We start from the raw sequence: 22,194 nt of genomic DNA on the forward strand, positions 1-22,194 counted from the left end.
TCGATTTCAGAATCAAAGAGACGCAAAGGTCGAACGCCATTACGGTTTCGCCTTTCCGTGAAAAGAACAATAGATGTTTTACTCGGATTAACCGAAAGGCCATATTGGCGACACCAACCCTCAACTACCTGAAAGGCGTTTTGCATCAGGTCGAAAAGGGTGCTGATGCACATACCAACTAACAATGTTAGGTAGTGTTCGGCAAAACCATAAGTAGGAAAACCGCTATTATTGAGTTGCCTCAATAGCGTATCTGCTACGAGATTCCACAAAAGCGGTGATAAGACTTGGGGGCATCCACAAACACTCAATTTCCTAATCCCTGCTAGACGCAATGTCGAGAAGAGATATCGGTTTTTGAGCATTTGGTGAATCCAATTGGAAATCATTGGAGATATACCATGACTACGTGCGGCTTCCAATATGGCATCGAAAGGCACGTTGTCAAAGGCACCCTCGATATCTAACAAAACACCCAAACAAGATTGCTTTTGAGCGAATGCTTTCTCGATATCGTAAACAACCTTGTGTAAAAGAGTCACAGTGGACTTACCAGATTGGTAGGCATGTTGGTTCACATGAAGAAGCACGTTGGCCAGATGAACATCACGGATGTGATGATCCACAATGCGTTCTAAGCATTTCATAAGAAAAGAGGTCAAACTGATAGGTCTGAAACTCTTTGCTTCTTCATACGACGCACGACCCACTTTTGGAATAAACTATACAGTAATATCCCGCCAGGATTTGGGAATATACCCTGTAGCAAAACTGCAAACAAGTAATTTTTTCAAAAAAATGTTTGAAATAATCAAATCCCTTCTGAAGCAAAATAGGATAAATCCCATCTGCCCCAGGAGATTTGAAAGGAGCAAAGCTATTAAAAGCCCACTCAATCGATTCTATAGTTACAATACTCCGAGCCGAAGCTAAAGAATCATAACTACAAGAAAAGACATCAGGATCATCCGAAGATGTAATATCCACACATCCAGGGAAGTGTGTGCTGAATAAGCATTCCAGAACTTCCTCATCAGAGGAAGTCAGATCGCCATTTGGCAAACGAAGTTCGTTCACCCGGAAATCCTTAGATTTCGCAAGGATTTTGTTTAACCGCCTGACTTCACTCAAGCTGGAAACATTTGTACAAAGGTTTTTCCAGCCGGATCGTTCAGCAGACCGGAGAGCTTTCCTGTAGGCCTTGCGAGCCGACCTGAAAGCGTCCGAACCAGCCGAACGTCGTCTGTTCCAACTCTTTCTACATTGTTTCCTGAGTTTCGCCAGATCAGAGTTCCACCAAGGGGTTCCTCTTGTGATCTTCACAGACCCTAGAGGGCATGCTTCTTCAAAAGCTTCCATGATGAAGGCCGTTGTAGTATCAACGGCATCATCTAGATCACTTGGAGTGTCAATGGATGGTGAATATCCATGAAATTTGGCTGCAACCAAATCAGTATAAAGATCCCAGTTTGTTGACCGAGGATTCCTGAAACGCAATGTTTGCGAAGTAACATTTAAATGTTCAAAAAAGATGTAGCGATGGTCAGATAAAGATTCTTCATCTGACACATGCCAATTGGTCAGCTCGTGACTAATTCTGCTAGAGCAAAGCGTTATATCTAACACTTCCTCTCTAGCAGATACCATGAAGGTTGGGCGGTTGCCTATGTTAAGTAATGCAAGATCTGTACTACTTAAGTACTCCATCAAACTGGAGCCTCTCAAGTTAATGTCTGAGCTGCCCCAGATGATATGGTGAGCATTAGCATCACTGCCAACAATTAGCGGAAGGCCTTTTGAAGTGCAGTATGCGATGACTTGTTTGAAAGCATCCGTAGGGGATGGTTCATCATGCGGTAAATACACAGAACAATAGACGTATTTCCTGTTGAGGTTTCCAACAGATACATCAATTGTGATAGCACATACATCTCTGGTGGTTAGTTCAGAGATGAGTGTAGCAACTATTGCGTTGTTGACAAGCACACAGGCTCGAGGCATGACACGCGAGTTTGCTATTTCATGTTTACTGAAAGTGGCAAACACCGGGTTCACAAGGTTTCCTAGATAGAAATTTCCCTTACGAAAGTAAGGTTCTTGTACCAAGGCCACTTTTTTTTTTATTCTTAATCACTTAACCTAATTTACAGCTCTATTGTCCACTTGGGCATTACGTGAGCGATTTCAATTGACAGCTGTACCTACAGTATTGTACAGAGCCTAGATGTATTGTGTTATACTTTATCGAACTGGTTGCCTTTCTGCTGCTTTCACTTTTCTACTCTACAAGGTAGAATGATGAGCACAAGGATGATAGGTTGCCGTTGTTCCTTTCCAGTCCGATTGGGGGTCCATTATGAGAAGCAATTCGCCGATGTCCAGGTATCCGGGTCCGTTTGAGCCATGGGGCTCAGAGGAGGGTCAGTGTCAGCCGCTCTCGGTGAAGAGCAACTGACGAAAAATTGCAAGTGCCGGGGCTGGTAATCAAACCCATGACCTTCCGCATATGAAGCGAACGTGTGACCAACTACGCCACGGGCCCCGGCTACCAAGGCCACTTGGCTGTACCATTTTGCATAAGTCTGCAAAGATTGATCGTTGCTGTTCTTTTATGCTGAAGATTGATCTGAGCTATCTTAACCGTAGCCACTACCCAAACTAGGTAAGATTAAACTCTTCGCAACAACAGCACAACAAAGAACAGCAACAATAAAACCAAATCGGTATCGATTGGAAAACGCCAAAGGCGAGGATACACAGAATACACTGTGTAAATCGCATAATGCGAAACCATATAGGTGAAAATTTAAACTTATTAACAACATCTTCATAATCCCGCCCTTATTTAGCCTCAAGTGAGACTAAAGAAGGGCAGCTGATTGTCTCGGAGAAACACAAGGTCCACTGCACCATTGCTCCGGTTAGCGCAGTAAGGGCTACATACTGTGGAGGGCGCCCTGGTACTCCACAGGCTCCGTTAGCGGTTAGGTTTTTATTAGACCCCCCTAGCCATTCATTCCTAGGCACGGTAAGCATAAAGCCGCATCACACCATGAATTAGGGGTCACCTGTTGGTGGATTCTTACCACCGGAACAGGCGGTCCGTAGTGTTATTCTTAGCCAATTGAGACAATCGCTACCGACACTACACAGCTATCTAGGCTGATCGAGAAAAGAAGTTAATAAACTTCATACGGACTCGAACAGCCGCAAAACGCTCGCTGCACTCTACGGGGAACCTAGTATACGGAAGGTCGCAAAAGCTGGAAGGATACGATGCGCTGGGCATGTTATGATAATGCTGGACAATAACCGTGCCAAGCTGGTGTTCGCAGGAGATACGGATGGTGCAAGAAGATCTGGAAGGCAGCATGGTAGATGGGCAGGAAAGGTGCAGTACAATCTTGCAAATGTGGATCTTGTCCGAGGATGGAATACTACAGCCACGAACCGAGTGTTATGGCGAGAAATGGCCTTTGGTAGCAGTAAAATCTGTATGGTTTTACTAAGAATCATATAAAGCTCCTTTTAATAAGGCGCACTGAATCTGATCGGGATACTACCTAAGGCTTTGTCATTGATCAGATAAGGAATTCAATGAAGATCGCAGAGTAAAACATCCAGCTATTATCCACAATTGTGAAATGATACTATATAGGCTTACCATCAATGACGGATTGATCAGGCAGGTGATCATGGCAGAGACGGTTCCATCGGCATTGCCATCATCCAGCACGTGCCGTGCAAACACAAAACTATCACAGTGTCTACAGCGGCTCAGTTCCCATTCGTCCAAGACGCGTTCCTTCTGCAGCAGCCCGTCGAACCGGACGTCTACGCTGGAGCACCGGATGGGACCGAGGGCCTGAAAGGGAAAGAAAAGAATAGACGTTCAATCACACTGCACATAGTCCTATCGTATTGCTAATGAATAATCGTAACAAATGGAGATATAACAAAGCGCAAGTAGGTAATCAACGAGTGCATGCTGCTGCTGATCGATTCATATGTGAGTAAATTGCAAAATCCAATCAATGAATTTTTCCTAAGACGTAGGTATGAGGCGAATTCTTTCTTATCGTTACGGACGGATAAGAAAGACGAAGTTGAAGAAAGGGTCATCAATCGCCATTCTACGCGTAGTCGATGCACGGACGGAACAATGCGGAATCCAACTTGCCGATTGCGCGGATTGAGCTACTATTAGCGAGTAGTATAAGTATTCAAATTGATAGGGAAAACGGACCATGATCAAACACTTAACACCACACAAAGTGACTTGACCGTGTTTGATTATGAACCGCATTGACGGACGGACGATGATGAGTACAATGCAATGCAACGTAAATTTCAGTCAACGTACCTAAAATGAAGGAGGAAGAAAGTCCAATCTAAAAAGTATTAAAGAACTTCAATGTCTTCCAAAGATTTATTAAAGGGTAACACAGAACAGGATAAACTTAATTTATGACGATCAAGCAGTGGACAACACTGGATAAAGTCAAGAAAATCCTAAAGGACCTGAAAATCAACAAGGTTGCTGGGAACTACAAGATTCATTTCGAACTTCTTGAGCGAGGAAGCTACATCAATCAATCTACCAGATTCCTATTAAGATATGGAAGGATAAAGAGTTTCCCACCAGTTAGTTGGGCACATACTGGAGTGTACTAAATACAGTGGGATTACACTTTTAAATTTTGAGTATAAAATACTGTCGCGTATCCTGTTCAACAGATTGAGATTTCTTGAGGATGCCTTCGTCGACGAAAATCAGGCTGGTTTTCGTGAGAACCGATCGACGACGGATCAAATGTTTCAAGTGCAAATATTCTTATCAGTGCTGAAAATGTAGAAGCTGAACCTGAAAATACCTTCAATATTAGAGTGAGAGCGGTTTTTCCGTGACTTTCTTGTAGAACTGATCTAACCGCACAAGTTTTTCATATACAATATTTTCAGGTTCAGCTTCTGGAATGAGCTGTAGGTGATTGAATCACGAAATGTCGAAATGACATTTTCAGCACTGGTTCCTACAGACACATTCTAAGAGTATAACTTGCAGACTCATCATCTGCTCATTGATTGAAAAGCAGCGTGCGATTCAACGAAAAGAGAGAAGCTTTGGCAGATAATGTTAGATCATGGTTTTACGGCGAAACGCAACGTAGCATGTACCCCAATCAGGTGTTCAGATCGCAGACGAAGTGGCCACTTGTGACCTTGCGAATGGGCAAATAAGGACTGTTCATTAAAGAAAGTGGACATCTGTTCACCAATAGTTTAAAGTTAAAACTAAACAAAAAAATGTGAATTATTGCTCAGTGTGTAAGAACATTGTCCACTTTAGCAACACACTCAAAGAAAATGGAAAAAAGTGAGAAATTTATAGCGATGGGTCGGATAAGCTTAGCGACTAGCTTTTAATTCTGCACAAATGGTGTTCCAAAAAGTTGGCATTTCGAGAATTGGCATACTAGTATACTACTTCCAGGACCGCAATTTTTAACGCTGAGCAGGGGAGAGATGTGCCGCATGATGTAGGGTATATCAGAACTGAAAAAATTGGGAAAAAGTTTTTGGTGTGGCAAGCCAATTGTTCATGCGGCTCAAAGAGTTCTTCATATTTCACAACGGGAAAAATCAACGGTGAAAATAACAGAGAGGAATGCATCAAAAAACGACTTCTACCCATCAGCCGAAAACATACGGATCCTTCATTGTTTTGGCCGGATCTGGCATCCGCTTATTACGCTTCTTCTACACTAGAGATGCTCAAGAAGGAAAAAGTCGATTTCGTCGAAAAATGGCAAAATCCACCAAACTTCCCTTAACTGCGTCCTGTGGAAAGATACTGGACAATAATTAAGCGGCATCTCAAGAAAGATGGAAGAGAAGTAAGCTCTGTTGATTGCTTCAAGAAAATTTGGTCTGCGGCACAGCGAAAGGTTACGGAGAAACTTGTGCAGAATCTAATGGGAGGTATCAAGAGGAAAGTCCGAGCGTTCTTCAGAAATGCGAAGTAAATGTTCAAACTCACGTGAATTCGGCCACATGTATGTTGATTGTCGTTTATAAAAAATAAACTTATGAATTTGTTCGAAAATAAATATTCTCTATTGAAAAAAAGGTGTCCACTTTCTTTACTGAACAGTCCTTAGTAGGTCTGGTGGGCAGAATCGTGCATGATCCTAGGCTTTGGAGACTATACTGATCTCAACGGGATCGATCGCAGCACAGTAGGGGAAGCTTATGCTCCTCTGAAGAGGGAGACAGTGAAGAAAGGTTCGACGATTAACTCGAACAACACGAAGTACTTGACTTGGGGTAGATACAGAGGCAGGCTTAGTAGTATTAGTGCTGATATAGTGGTATCCCGGGTTTCAGAAATGTTTCAGGTTTCTTCAAGGGGTTTCAGAGGCGTTCCGGGATGTTGCAGGGGGTTTTAAGGGTGTTTCAAGGGATTTCAAGCGTACCAGGTAGTTTTAGGGTTGTTATAGGGGCGTACCAGGGGTGTAACAGGGGATTTCAGATCACTTTAGGGGGTCCCAGGGACGTTCCAGCAGTTGTCAAGGGGTTTCATGGGCGTCACAGAGATTTCATGGGTTTCATGGGGTGTCAGCAGTATTCCAGGGACATCCCATGAGATTTATGGGATGTTCAGAATGAGAGTATCAGACGTTTCAGGGGGTCACAGGGGCGTTTCAGGCCATTTTAGGGGGATTCAGGGACATTCTATGGTGTTTCTAGGACGTTCTAGAGTATTCCTGCGGATTTCAGAGAGTTTCAGGAGCGTTGTAGTTGTAACCAGTGCTGAAAATGTCATTTCGACATATCTGATTTAACCACCTACAGCTCATTTTAGAAGCTGAACCTGAGTATATGGTATATGAAAAACTTTTGCGGCTAGATCAGTTCTTCAAGAAAGTCACGGAAAACCCGCTCTTTTTCGAATATTTTAGGTAAATGTCACGGACTATCTTCGAAAAATGCCAATTGATATTCACCATGAATTTGTTTTTTATATAGCCTGTTAGTACACTTTGGCATAATGTGGTAAATGTCAATCGTTCAATAATTAGTGACAATAGGTAGGTCAACATGAGGATGCGTTCAACATTTGGGTTACTGACATCCGGTAGAAATGAACTCTGTACGCATATTATTTCCAATGAACTTCAAATGATCACTTGCTATGCTTTTAAAACTGAAGACCTTACTCTTAGATGGTAGGCCCATATTCCTTTGACTTCCACCGCTACGTTGCTACAGCAGCTCTAAAAGCTTAGATGTGGGATGAGAGCTCAGATATGCCACAGGAAGACCCTTCTACTCCATCTAAATGATAATGGGATTTTAATTGGGCAGTTCGAAATCCGAGCATGCATGGCAAGGTCAGCACCCAAAAAAATGAACTTAATTAAAACAACTTTCGAGGGTGAAGGTTGCTCGATGGATGATGGTTCGCGGAAACGACTGAACCGAAACACATTGAGAAAACAACCTCCTCCGGCTTTGTCAACATCCTCGCAAGCGTTGCTTTTCTTTTTTTTTCTGAGGATGTATATATTTCAAACGACACAATCCGCACTGTCGGAGTAGGTACATACATCGGTGTGATCGGAGGGGGTTATGGTGTGGAGTGGCGAATATCATCACCGCTCTATAAATAACCTCCCCCTCAAACGGACTCGGAGGAGAAGATGAAACACATATACGAGTTGTAACGCACGTATGGTGGGGCAGAAGGGGAGATTGATAATTGGATATTAGCTCCCACTAAACCACAAACTATCACCTTGAACTCAGAGGAAATTGTTTTTTTGAAAACAATTTGCACTCGAGAAATTGGTTTCAAGTTCAGCATAATAGAGCAGTGCCGCATCATCACGTGGGAAACGAAATCCAACCCAGCTTTATTGCGAGGGACTCCGCTTGTAAGCAAAGGGCATACATTTCAATTAAAAAAAAGTTCTTTAGTTGCACCTAACTCAGCAGTTCTCCCTGGGCGAGTCAGCACAGCCAAATTACATACGCAGGAATATGAATGAAGGAACAAAGAAAAATGCAGTTTAGCACTATTACGAAAACGGTTTGCAAAAAAAAAAACCGGTCCCGTTCGTTCAGATTGCCGAATCATACCTTTTCTGTAACAGTAAAATACTACCATAAAGGTGGCAAGACTACAGCAAGTTTAGGTTTGAGTTGCCATAAGATAATTTATAAAAACGTTTGATGAAAATTCTTATTAAGGGGACTCACTAAACTGTTTGAATTGCTGCGTAAGCCATGATTTTCTGCATTTTGAAATGTTTCATGAATTTACGAATGAAATAATCAAAGATTGCCTTGGTGATCGCGATGTTTAATCAGAATAATCTTTAATCAGCGGTTTACGCTGTTAAGTGAATCCCCCTATTATTTATGCCGAAAGTCCCAACCGATTCCAATTTGTGCAGAAATCTGCTCAATTTACTATGGCGTTGTCGTTTGGCCGAACGCCATTTGACCGAATTCTAACTGGCCGAATGGGTCAGTTGGCCGAATGCCGTTTGGACGAATTGTGTTCAAAAGAATTCTTAGAAAATGTTTGACATTCTAGTCGGCAATATGATCATCAGAAGTATTTCCATCTTTTAATCATATGCTATTCTTTCTAGTTTTACCATTCAAGAACTAGTTGGCATTGAAACTGTTAATATTTTGTTGGAGATTTTTTTTTTTATTCATAGGCTGTTCTTTAGAATTATACTGATTCAAAGAACAGTGGCATGATCACTAAGTTCATTATTCTTTTTACGGCCAAATGGCCCTTTCGGTTAAATTGCGTTTGGCCAAACGGAATTCGGCCAAATGACCCGGAACCGCTAGGATCCATCGGCAAAAGGAGAAAATTGAGAGCCGGTTCAACACATGCCGACTGGAAGACGCTGCGGTGAAAAGGTCCTCCATCAAGTGCTGGAGAACCGCGTTGCGGATATTCCGAGCCGAGATCAATTGAGCGCCACCAAGAACACCTTCATCACTACCTACGAGAATAATTTCGGAGAACTACGCACCCAGAGAGAGAAAGCAGTGGATCACAGATCACACCTGGAGGAAGATAGAGGAGCGAAGGAACGCCAACGCCACGACAGAGCGAGCGAAAAAACAAGGAGCCGAAGCCGTAGCCTGTCAGCGCTATTCGGCTCTCGAGAAGGAAGTGAAACGCTCCTGTAGATGGGACAAAAGAGCGTGGGTGGACTCCATAGCTGTCGATGGTGATGTTCATCTTCTATACGATGTTTCACGTCACGTGAAAGATATGTCTAAATAGTTATCAACCGGCCCAGTTGACCAGTTGAAACGCTGATTCGAGCACTTTCGAAACCTTTTCCAAGTATCGGCCACGCCATCAACACCTCAGCATGATCCGCCAAGAGTTCGACGAATTACCCGTGTTAACACCGCAGCTCCAACATAACAGGATATAGAAACAGCTATCCGTAGCATGAAGTTGAACAGGGCTCCAGGGGTCGATCGCATATCAGCCGAGATGTTCAAAACTAATCCCGTAGTATCTGCACAACTGCTGCATCAATTATTCTGCAACATATGGGAAACCGCGACATTTTCGGCCGACTAAATGCAAGGCATCTTAGAAAAGAGTGATCTGGCTGTATCCGATAATTGGCGGGGCATCATGTTACTGTGTATCGGTCTCAAAGCTTCTTTATCGGATACAGGAGAAGATTGACGCCACTCTCCGGAGGTAGCGTTCCGAACGATCCTGTGTGAACCATGTCACGCTCCGTATCATCCTGGAGCAAATAAATAAGTTCTCTACCTGGTGTTCATTGATTATGAAAAAGCTTTCGACCGTCTCAATCACGAAAACATGTGGGAAGCCCTCAGGCGCAGTACAGGACATTTTCGTACAGAGTACTGCACAACGGTGTCTTGTCCGATCCCATCCGGGTCATTGATGGAAGGAGGCAAGGATGTATGCTATCACCGCTACTATTCCTCATCGTATTAGACGAGATCCTGGTAGGTGCGGTTGATCATCAACCAAATCGTCGGTTGCTGTGGCAGCCCATTACCATGGAGCATATAAATGACTTCGAACTGGCTGAGGGCGTTACTGCACTAGCTCAACAGCGCTCTGATATGCAGAAAGGTTTTAATAGACGCTTTGCCAAATGTGCAAATATTTGACAAAATTAGACAAATTAATTTGTAATGTGTGTACTGACCAAATAAATTTGCAAAAACATTGTTGTGCAAATATGGTCCACTGCACGAATGTATGCTGGCCTGCTTACTCTCACAGAAAATTTGACGTTTGAGCGGTGCCAACACCGCTCAAACGTCAAATTTCGTATGAGAGTAAGCAGGCCAGTATAAATTCGTGTAGTAATCCATAGCAAATATTTGGTCATGTACTCGAGTGGCAAACATGTGCTTGTGCAAATAAGAGTTTGCCGATTGTTTGTCACTCGTGTACTGACCATTGACAAATAATAGCCAAACGGCAAACGTCTGCTAACGTCTGATATGTCAAATATCCAAATATTTGCGTATATTGGCAAAGCGTGTACTGAATGCTTAGCTCGATGATCTTGCCGATCGCTCCTCGGTGGCAGGTCTTACCATAAACGGTAACAAGACCAAACCGTTGGATATAAACACGGTCAACCCATCCAGCTTTACGGTAGTTGAACAAGCAGTGGCGAATGTTGAAAGCTTTCAATTAGAGGGTCTTGTTTCCCGGATCGAAAAAAATCCCGGGATTCGGGATTTTTATTTTTCAAATCCCGGGATTTCCCGGGATCCCGGGAAAAAATAAATTTTCCAAAAACCGAAGACATAAATGTATGGCATGAATTCCAAAACATGTTTTTCGACAACAAAAACGTTCAATATTTTTCCTTTTAAAAAATGAAGATTTAGACATTAGCATAGCTGGAATTTTTTTAAAGGAGGGGGGGATGGCTTAGTTTTAGTATGAGTATAATAATATTCTTAGCCACCTTTTCAATCCAAAATTAAATGACTAGAATGTGTGAAAATTAATAATTAAGTAGACGTTTTCTTCTGGGTTAAGTTATCTTTGACTATTAAGTTACGTTTGTATGATTGAACACAGAACTTGTAGAACTTATGAAATTTCCTTAGAAAACCGCAATAACCTTGAGACATGTAGGCATGTAAGACGTGCAAAAGTTCTAGGTGGACGTGGAATTACAAGAAAAGCTGTCGTCGGATTCTTTCAAATCTATGCTTATTATCTGTACATTCTGAAAGGAAACTATAAGTTAAAACTCAACAGAATTCCTAAAGAAATTATTAATAGAACCCACAAGGTCTCTCCTTGTTTTTTTTTCTGGAAATTAATTCAAGAATTTCTCTGGCTGAATTTTGATGAAAAGTCTTGGAAAAGTGATTTGAACATTTCTATTGGCTGCTTTTGAATGTTTTGAATGTTTTGAAAATTCCTCAAAAATTCCTTCAATGAATACATAAGAGACGCCAATAATCCACCAGAAGGTTTTTGGTTTTAAAATGACTTCGAGAATTCCATCTAGAACTCCACTGATATATTTTTGACTTATTGACAAAATCATAACCATCGGTAGTCTCTTATGATGTTTTTATAGAGAATGTTTAATAAATTTCCACAATTGTATATAATTGTATATAATTGTAGGAAATACTGTGCATCTCAAGTGTTTAACAGTTATAAATTGAATACTTTCTTTGCAAAAAAAAAATACTTTCATGTGGTAAACACGATGATATTTCAATCTGAGAGGTTGAAAAAAATCTAGAACTTTTTAACTTGAAAATTCTCTATTGGCTTATGCCCAGACATTGAAAGTCCCTTTTCTTGAGGAATTCCATCAAAAATAACTACACGGTATATTCCAGAGATAACGTTATAAAGTCTTATATAAGTTCCTTTTGAAACTTTTTACCAATTTTCTTGATTTATAAGCCCTCAAAAAGTCTGCGAATGATACCACCAAGAATTATTCGGTCAATTTGTCGTATTTTTCTAGGAAGTGCTTCAAGTAACCGATCAAAACTTGAATACATCAACAGATTAAGAGATGTCTCCAGGGACATCTAAAAAAATGTGTGTAGTACTTCTGTATCAGGAATCTAGCTTCATCTAGCATAAGATTTTCTAAAGAAATCTGTCAGTAATGGTGTAAGGTGCTACGAAAAATGTTGCAAGAAAAACGGCCCTAAATTCTAGGACTACATATTACCAGAACAACCTAAACATAGACTGAATAAAACCTAAAAATTAATATTTCGACATTCTGCCGAAAAGTCCATATGGCCATTGGATCTGCCAGATAGAGCAGAATGTAATGCAAAAATGAAAATATTGACAAAAAGAATTAAGGTGAGCAGTTATATTTTAGTAGAAAACACTATTGCCATCTTTAAATTTTCGGGAAATCCCGGGAATATCGGAAAAATATCCCGGGATTCGGGATTTTTTGAATCCCGGAATTTCCCGGGATTTTTGTCCCGGGAAATTCCGGGCAAGACCCTCTACTATCAATATCTTGGTAGTCAAATAGCGACCGATGGCGGCACCAAGATCGACATAAGTGCATGGATCAAGAGGGCGTGGGCTACTTTTGCGAGTTCAAGAAAATTTATGGAAAAAACAATCAAATTAGCCGACGTACCAAAATCCGCATTTTCAATTAAAACATGAAATCTGTGCTGCTGTACGCCAGTGAAACATGGTGTGTATCAGTGGAGAACACTCAACGGCTGCAGGTCAGAAATTCGGGAGCGGGAAGTGCAAGGGGAAGTGAAGGTGAATCGGCCACACTCTACGCAGTCGACAGAAATTTGACCTGGCCACAGATCAAGTCGATGGCCGGCCTTCACCCCGAATGAAGATCTTTCAATTCGGCCCTTTGCCACCACGAGTGCTCAGGACTGGAAGGAAGTAAGTGATATTCTATTGAAACCTTTGCCACAATGTGAATACAGAAAATTAGGTTCTTCGATTCGAACTCGGGGTTCATCGTGACAACAAACATTGTTCATCACGATAACTTCTTCATCGCCGTCAGTTAATATTGACTAAACACAGAGTAGTATATTAAGGGTACCAAGACAGACGTGTCTGGTCAGGTATACGTGAGTTATTTTCCGTTAGCTTCACCCGAAAAGACCCGAAGCTGAACCGAAATTTCTTATGGCAGATCCAATCAGCTGTTCTTGGTATTTTTTCAAATATTGAAACATCACAGAAAAGTAGCAAATACCGTTGATATTTGCTACCAGATCGCATCAGGTGGATGCCTGTTAGTCATTGCCTCATGATTTCCTGCTTTATTTTCACTTTTGGAGGAATTTTGTGTTTTATGGTGCAAAAAGTTTCCATAAAAAATTTCAATCATGAACAGTAATGAACAGTTTTCCATAAGAAATTTCAAAAGTTCACCGAGCAACGGGAAAATTCACCGAGCGTCGGCAGCGCGCCGGACCACGCATTTGCTCACCCTTAATATACCTCCCTGGACTAAACACGCTGTTTTACGAGCGCAAAGCTTGTTCTAGTTTTTTATGTTAAGGTTAGATGGATCCACGCTTGCATAATCCAGCTCACTACGTGGCGGCACCTTCTTGTTGACTCGCGGGTAATGTTGTTGTCGTCGTCTGTTGGCACTCACTCACTGTCACTGTCACCTCATCAACCTCGGCTTCAACAAATGCAAGCAATCACAGCATGCTAGAACTCAGCATGCATCGCACACTACCATAAGCCAATTTGGTCATCCCCTAGTTGGCGTGTTTTTAAAAATATACTTTATTGTTGTGATTAGCGCCAGTCAAAATATTTCACGTTTCGTTGCGACCGAGTTCGGGGGCACTTTCGATCTCGATGTTTCAAAGCAGCTCTCCAATATACGTACACCACCTATCAAACGTTTGGAGCCATCTCATGTTTTTTTTTTCAAGCCCACATCTCCATCAATTGGCTTCTTTAGTGTTGTTGAGATAATTCCATATTCTGAATCTGCATGCCAAACTGAGCCGAAATCCAAATTTTCATCAATTTTGGTGCCCGGGAACCTATTTAAAAATCAATTTGAAATTTGTATGGGAGCGATTTGTCGAATCACCCCTCGTCGCATTTTTTACTGAGCGGAGCTGTCAAGCAATTGCCCAGCTGTCAAAAGGTGATTTCAAAAAATCTCTTTGAAATTGATTTTAGATACCAAAATAAAGTTCTAAAAATCTGAAAAAAATCATAGCGGCTCAGAAAAATGTGCTCTTTCGTTTAAAAATAAAAAATCATTGATTTTTTCTTAATTTAAAAACCCAATTCACGTCCGATTTAAAAAGTCTAGATCTTAATTGAAACATAGAAGGTCAAAGAAACTTTAAAACACGATTTAATTTTTTTGCATGGAACGCCCCAATAGAAAAATAATGATACAACGTACTTAACCCTTTCCTTCCCACCACTTTGAACGACTATTTCTATGCCAAGAAAGCGTTTCCGAAAAAAGTGCTTGAACAAAAGTTATTGCAAATAGGCCAATTTGAAAATCAATGAAAAAAAAATAGTTGTAAATCAATAGTATTTTGATTGTTTATCAATAGTTCCACTATTGAAACAAGTAGTTGAGAGTTGGGTTTACCTTATGAGATTACAATCATATTCTGAAAAGGATTGCGTCATATTCATCTGATTCCGTTTGTCCCGAGTTCGTCGAAAATCGATGGTGCTCTAGAGCAACCATGGGAAGTAGAGGGTTACCGACCCTTCCGTGCTATGATCCTGATCATACACAGAGTGATACAATCATTCAACATATCAGCAGTGTAATACATTTTTATTGGGGGTTGCCTAAAGTAGTAACCTTTTCTAAAATAACCGATATTATAACCTAATTTCTATCTTTGAATCGATCATTGAAGCCTACTTTTGCTACACTCACCGCATCAAAACATCAAAAGGCTCCACCGTATATGGGAACGTTCATAAATTACGTCCAACATTTGGGGGAGGGGGTGTCTATGAAAGTGTGATAGTACGTGTATTAGGTATAGGGGAATAGTGCGACAGAGGGGGGAGGGGATGGGGCGTCTAGAAATCCAGAAAAAAACGATGGACGTAATAAATGAATCTTCCCTATGGACTTTACTATTGTGACAGCAGTCCAGATACGTCAAACACACAAGGCTACGGTGGCGCTATCTGATCATTCCATAGTGGCCGTTTTAGTTATTTTAGTGGATCCGTTGACGCGAAGAAATACCATGTTTTTGAAGGGGTAGCCTCAAGCTTTTGATCGGGAGTGTAGTTAGGTATGCTGTAAAGAAACAGCAACAACAAGTTATTTATAGCCAACGTCAACCAACAGCATCCCATGTGCCGGTACTTCGATTGCTTTACACCGGCTCGCTGTGATTACCGTGGCTACTAAATTGACGTCACAAGTGTCAAATTTCAGCGCTTGCGTGTTGATTCTTTATGGAGATTAACACACAAAAACGCGAGCAAAAACGTTATTTATTCAAACGCTGCATTTATACACTCTCGGAAAAGCGTTTGAAGACTCGTTAGATTGCCATATGTAATATGATCTAATTGTTAGATCTAAATTGGCTTCTTTAGGGGTGTTGTGGTAATTCTAAATTCTGAATCAGCATGTCAAACTGGGCCGAAATCCAAATTTTCATAAACTTTGGTGCCCGGGAACCTATTTAAAAATCAATTAGAAGTTTGTATGGGAGTGATGAAGTTTGTTGAAGCACCCCTCGTCGGATTTTGTACTGGGCAGAGATGTCAAGCAGTTGTCCAGCTGTCATAAGGTGATTTTGAAAAATCTCTTTGAAATTGATTTTAGGTATCAAAATAAATTTCAAAAAAATCTGGAAAAATTATAGTGGCTCAGAAAAAAGTGCACTTTTGTGTGAAATAAAAAAAAAATCAAAATTTAAAAATCCAATTTCAGGCTTGATAGTCTTCAGAATTGTTACAAAATATATTAATACTCAAAAATGTGTTGAACGAAGTGCATCCCATGAGATAGTCATTGGTTCTTAGAGGTTCTTAGGAATGTTATAAAAGATATTTGTCTCAGTGTAGCCTACATTTGTAAAAACAATCAAATCAAGAAAGCTCATGGGGTTAATGATGACTTTTATTAGTTAGCAGGACCCGTTTTGGGAATAAACAAAAAAAAAGACACACGCGGGCGATCCTTTGGTCGATGAAACCTGACCAGATAATGCACCAGAATAGGCAATGAGAAACACAGTAGGCCATGCAGTGGCGTTATTTGACCGGCAGGCAGCAGCAGCAGCGTTCAGGACAAACAACGAAGCCTAATCTCGTGTAGCAAACGGCGCACAGCGCACAACACACAGCAGGCGCGCGCAGAGAGATAGGTTTTTGAATGAGAACACAACTGGTTTGTGAAACTGGTTGATAAGAGAGAAGCACCACAGAACGTGATTGGACGCGTGTTGGATTCAATGAACCGTATGGGTTCAAGTTTTGAACCTAATTTTAGCTGATATCAATTTCACATTTTATGAAGCCATCCATTTCAAGATGATGTTTCGACGGCTTTTATCCGTAGCTTGACCCGGTCGCAGTCAGTAGTGTGGCGTAGAGTGTCTTATCAACTTTTGTTTAGCATTCAATTATCATTGTGGAACAAAGTGATGACTAATCTATGTACGAAATATCGCACCACGATAAGCATCTTTGTCGCTTGTTGACAACGATCGGTGAATGTGTGACGAAAGTTTGCGCTATCTATGTAGGTTTGAATAGGTCGAGATAAATGCATTACAAATAAGATTTGTAACTTATTATATATCTGTAAACTTATCAAAAAAGTCATGTTATCCGAAAATTGGAAGAACTGTAAGGAGCCGTTCATAAGCCATAGCACCCTCATTTCCCTACGTAGCCTTTTGTCTATATAAAAATTTCAAAATTTGTATGAAACATAAACTTTGGTCGGACCACCCTACTCCGCTTAAAAAGTTAACGTGGTTTGTATTGCGGATTTTTGGAAAATTTTCCACTTTGCGGTAGCCGCCGAGTTCTACCGCAGCCATGAAAATCATCGTATCATTGAAAAGTTTGGCCAAATCAAAGCATGCTTGCAAAGTGAAATGTTCTGAAAATTAACAACTTGTCTCATCGAACCAAAAGCTGCGAATATTTTGGCACAAACTTAATAATGAAACCAGTTTGCCTTTTCATTTTTATTGAATGGCACTGATAATTTGCGAATCTCAAATCTTCCTGGAGTTGAATTTATTAGAAAATCTACTTCGTCATATGCGCTAATTCCCGTCATATCAGACGAAATAGCCAATAATTACAGATAAGATGTAGATTATCAATAACGATTGATAATTACGCTAAATTTCTCACGTCAATTTCACTCCACTTACGAGTTCACAATTTTCCTTGTTTTGCATACGACGAAGGCAACCGCTCGAAATAGGTTGTTCTTTATCACCGTTCAATTTTCACTGCGCCAGATTCACTTGTTGAACCAGCCTTCGATTCAAACCCCGCAAAAGCTCTGTCGAACTTCATCATAGTTGGATTCCACTGCTGAAGAATGTAGCAAAAGCTGTTCAATTATTGGCCTCCTAAAGTGAGGTTAGGTTTTGCGAAATCTCATTTCGTATTTTAGTGATTGATTTGTTCCAGATAATCTTTTTTGTGGGAACCGGGTGGAAAAAAATCGTTTTATCGGTAAATTTACCAAAAAAAAATATGATTCAACTGATAGGGACCTGGTATTTCCTTTTCAAACTTCCAAACTTTCACGACATAATTTCTACTTTTAATCGTCAATTGCTTAAATAAATCGCTTTTTCCTGTCGGTAAAATCTAAACAACAAGTTATCTTTGTCTAGGGAGGATGCAAGCAAATTTGTGCGTGTTTTTTTTGCATACGAAACATGCATATGATGGCATATTATAATCTTTCTCAAGTTAGTTAGAATTACTTGACTTTGACTCGAGTGCAAAAAAACTCAACGGTAAACGGGTAAAACGAGCCCAATACACTGATTTCCAGCATCGTGCGGCGAATGACAGCCTCCTTATATGAAACTATAGAGATTATTGCGATTTGTGTCAAAACATCATTCGCATCTATCCACTCTAAGCAAAGATATTGAATATATTCACGTTTTATACCTATTTTTCCATTTTGTATTGATTGGCACAACTGGAAACCCATAAGTTATTTTAGGAGGAGTTCCTTACAAATCTGCAGAAGGAATTCTTAGAGAAATTACAGAAGGAATTCCTCAAGAAAGTCGTATGAATTTCATCTGAAACTCATAACACAGTGCAACATTTTTTTGTCTTAAGAGCAAACGTATGTGTCTCTGACAGATTTTGGGCCGCTGAATCTGAATCCGGCCTCAGACTTGCTCCAGCACGTCACAATTTTGAGCTGTACCTCAATTTATAGGGCAAAATATGCGATTTTGGGCTTTTTTGACTGCAAATCATTAAGCATGGAAATATTTTTTTAAGCAATCAAAAGGTAAATTGGCCAATTAACATCTAAATTAACGACTCATGCAAAATATTTCGTTTTATCAAATCAAATTTGATAGATTTAAGCATTTTATTTTAGTGTGTAAACTTGCATGCAACTTTTGGAGGGTGACTTGTATGGGAAATATCACCTAACATAGATCGCTTAAAACTGTCAAATTCGATTTGGCGAAACGAAATATTTTGCGTGAGTCGTTAATTTAGATGTTAATTAACCAATTTACCTTATGATTGATTAAAAAAATATTTCCATGCTTAATGGCTTGCAGTCAAACAAGCCCAAAATCGCATATTTTGCCCTATAAATTGAGGTATAGCTCAAAATTGTGACGTGCTGGAGCAAATCTGAGCCCGGATTCGGATTCAGCGGCCCAAAATCTGTCAGAGACACATAAGTTTGCTCTTGAGACAGACCAAAAGTTAATTTTTGTTACGCTGTGTAATATAATGCATAACTCTACTCTCATAAATTAATTAACTTCTGAAAGATTTTCATTACAAACATCTTAGGTTTTGGGGGAATTTCAGAAGGAATTCCGGTGGGAATCTCGGAACGAAATCTAGGAGGAATCCCTGAACGAATTGATTGAGAAATCTTGGAACTTTCGGAAGAATCTCAGAATGATTTCTTGGAGAAATTTTGGAAGGAATCTCCGGAGAAACCCCTGGAGTGCCTGGTGGAATCCTGGATGGAACTTCTAAAGGAATCTCAGAAGAAACTCTTGGAATAATAATAGAAATAGCTTCCTGAGGATTCCCAGAAAGAATTCCTGGAGGAGCACCAGGATGAATTTCTGGAGGAATCTCGGGACATATTGCTGGAACAATCTCGGAAGAAATTCCTGGATCAATTCCGGAAATAATTGCCCGAAAATAATCCCTGAATTCTGGAAGGAATACCTGGAGGAATTTCCACCAGCAAGTTATAAATTAGTACACCTCTCAACACACGCTAATCCACATTAAGGTGAATATATGACGAATTTCAAAAGCACAAATCTGAGGAACCGAATGTCGGTTTGAGCTGAAAAATTGATCGATTGGTTACCCGCTGGTCTTGACCAATCGATTTACTTTTCACCGCAAAGCAACATTCGGTTCTTCAGATTTGTGCTCTTGAAAATTCGAGGTGTGGCTTCGTCATATAGGGTAGTGGAGGTATTTTGGACCGGGCAGGTATTTTGGCCCACCTAGGGAGTTTTATGATATTTATCAAATAATCTCTACTAAATCTTGGTACATTTTTATTGGAACACGAAAAGTATTCAACCGTGTGATGACCTTTATTCTGGATGTCAGTTAAATATGATGTTCAGTAACGAGCCTGGATAAAACAAAGAGGAGAAACGTCAAAAATTGGAACAGTCGATTTGCTGTCATCCCCATAGTTCCAATCGAGCAGGAGACCTGTCAAAACGACAAGGATTCGCCACTTTGGTATACTCGAGACACTTTACTGTTCAGTATCAAAAATAGAGAAAATGTTTTCACTTCCAATGAAACGCACGGAAAAGCATCAAAAACAAAGAAGGTGACAAATTTGTAGTCGGCTTCGAAGAGGTATTAAATTTTACAAATAAATATTTATTTGATGTGAATGTAGTTAGGGCCTTGTAAGAACTCAAAATAAACTGTTCTTAATCTCGGTGGAGCGATAATAGGGTATGTGTTCCATCATTAATCTCACGCTCCCATATTCATCCTATTCGAAAACAAGCGATTACTGCACCGATTGATTCCGTTCTTTTTGTTTTCATGGGTGCTCACTTCTAACAAAAAATACAAAAATAAGAAACAAAACAAACAGCGCTTCTATCCTTTGTTTTTCGTAGGATGAAAATGAGAGCCACATGCTTAAGAAGGGAACCAATACCCTATTTACTAAAATGGTGGTTTGAGGTATGGCCAAAATATGTTCAACATAATCAGATGTGGACATACTTTGGACCACCTGTCAGATCCATCTCTCCAGTTCCTTCTAAAGGGAGAAAACATTCATTCCAATTAAATGCACCTACTCTGAAATCAGATAAATAGAATAAGTTGAGACATCCCGTGATCTGGGTTGTTATACGTTTATTTTACAATGAGATTGTTGTGGGTTCGATTTGTTCTAACAAGTTTTCGCCAAGTTAAAAATTTTGATTCGATTTGTGTCTTAACCAGGGCTGGCATTTCCTCGCTCACTGCGCGCAATGCGCAGTTTCTAGACGCAAAGCGCAAAGAGCAGGTGGCTACGCAATGGGAAATAAAAAGAACGCAGAGAGCAAACTCACACACAGAGAGCAGTTTGCCATTACACACCGCGTTATTTGTTCTGCTCACTGTGAAAGAGTGTGAAAGAAAATTGACAATGAGTGAGGCGAAACGAAGTGAAATCAGAGACAAACAGACGTAACACTGTCGAAATTTGCTTCCTATATTTGTCAAGATCCTGATTACTTTGTGAATTGATGTTTTCGGTAAGTTGTTAGGCTGATCAAGGGCCTAAAGGTTATGGATCGTTTGATTCAGTATTCCACCACTAGGTGGTGCTAGACGTCAAACAAATTTTATATTTCATATATCTCAGGACTCTGATCACTTAGAAAGTTGGTGTCTTCGGCAATGTTGTTTGGTAAATCAAGGGCTCAAAGTAAATGGACCACTTGTTTCGAAACTCCGCCACTAGGCGGCGCTAGTTACACATTTGCAAAATCATGAAAATGATTGATTTTTTTCATTAAGCATTCAACATGCTGTAATTTTGTTTTCTTTGAACATATTCAAGTCAAGTCGAATGTTTTACAAAGACCAATATGTGAGCCGTAAATGTGCAAAATTTCATTTCATTCGGTTCACTAAATTCTGAGATACAGCAGTTTAATAAAAAATACTCAAATATGAATCATTTAACTAGAATCGCTCTAACTTCATGTAAAATTATCCAATCAAGCCCAAATTTGTACCATTTAGAGCTAACTAGTTGTGCAATAAGCGATAAAAATTTGAGAATTTTTGGTGTACTCTATAGCAAGTTACAGCTTGCTGAATATTTTTGTGATAATTAATGAAAGTTGCATGCTTCTTTTAATTGATAACTAGCGCCATCTACTGGCAGAATATTGAAACAATTTACCAATCAACTGAAAGGCCTTAACCAACTAAACAACATTGCCGAAAACACCATCTTTCTAAGTGATCAGAGTCCTGAGATTTATGGAATAAAAATAAAATTTCGAAACAAATTGTCCATGAACTGTAAGCCCTTGTCCTATCAAACAACAATGCCGAAGACACCATCTTTCTAAGTGATCAGAGTCCTGAGATATATGAAATATAAAATTTGTTCGATCACTAGCGCCGCCTAATGAAAGAATTCCGAATCAAACTACCCATTACCAGTAGGTCCTTGACCAGCCTAATAATTGTGGAGCTTTGGATTTCCTCCGGATTAGGAATCACCCTCAGCGCTGTTCACCCAACTTACCACACCGGTTGTTCGTTTGCAAGTGAGGGCGAGCCCGGTTGCGTCTCGCTTTGGTTGGCCTGCTGCGATTGGTACCCTCCGTGGTACCAACATTAAAGAGTTACATATATTATAGTGGACTGTATCTGACTGCGTACTGTGCTAGTTTACTACCATC

The 22,194-nt window shown here is 40.3% G+C and overlaps 1 protein-coding gene across 1 annotated transcript in view; it reads right to left on the reverse strand.

The window, feature by feature from the left end:
- The window catches only part of LOC109404008 (uncharacterized), a 107,237-nt gene that overhangs the window by 28,391 nt on the left and 56,652 nt on the right, over window positions 1-22,194 (reverse strand). Inside the window, exon 2 of the mRNA XM_019676873.3 lies at window positions 3,665-3,865. Coding sequence (XP_019532418.2) covers window positions 3,665-3,865 — 201 coding nt within the window. The remainder of the gene's footprint in view (window positions 1-3,664; window positions 3,866-22,194) is intronic.

This window comes from Aedes albopictus, chromosome 3 (assembly GCF_035046485.1).
Source record: "Aedes albopictus strain Foshan chromosome 3, AalbF5, whole genome shotgun sequence".
NCBI lineage: Eukaryota > Metazoa > Arthropoda > Insecta > Diptera > Culicidae > Aedes > Aedes albopictus.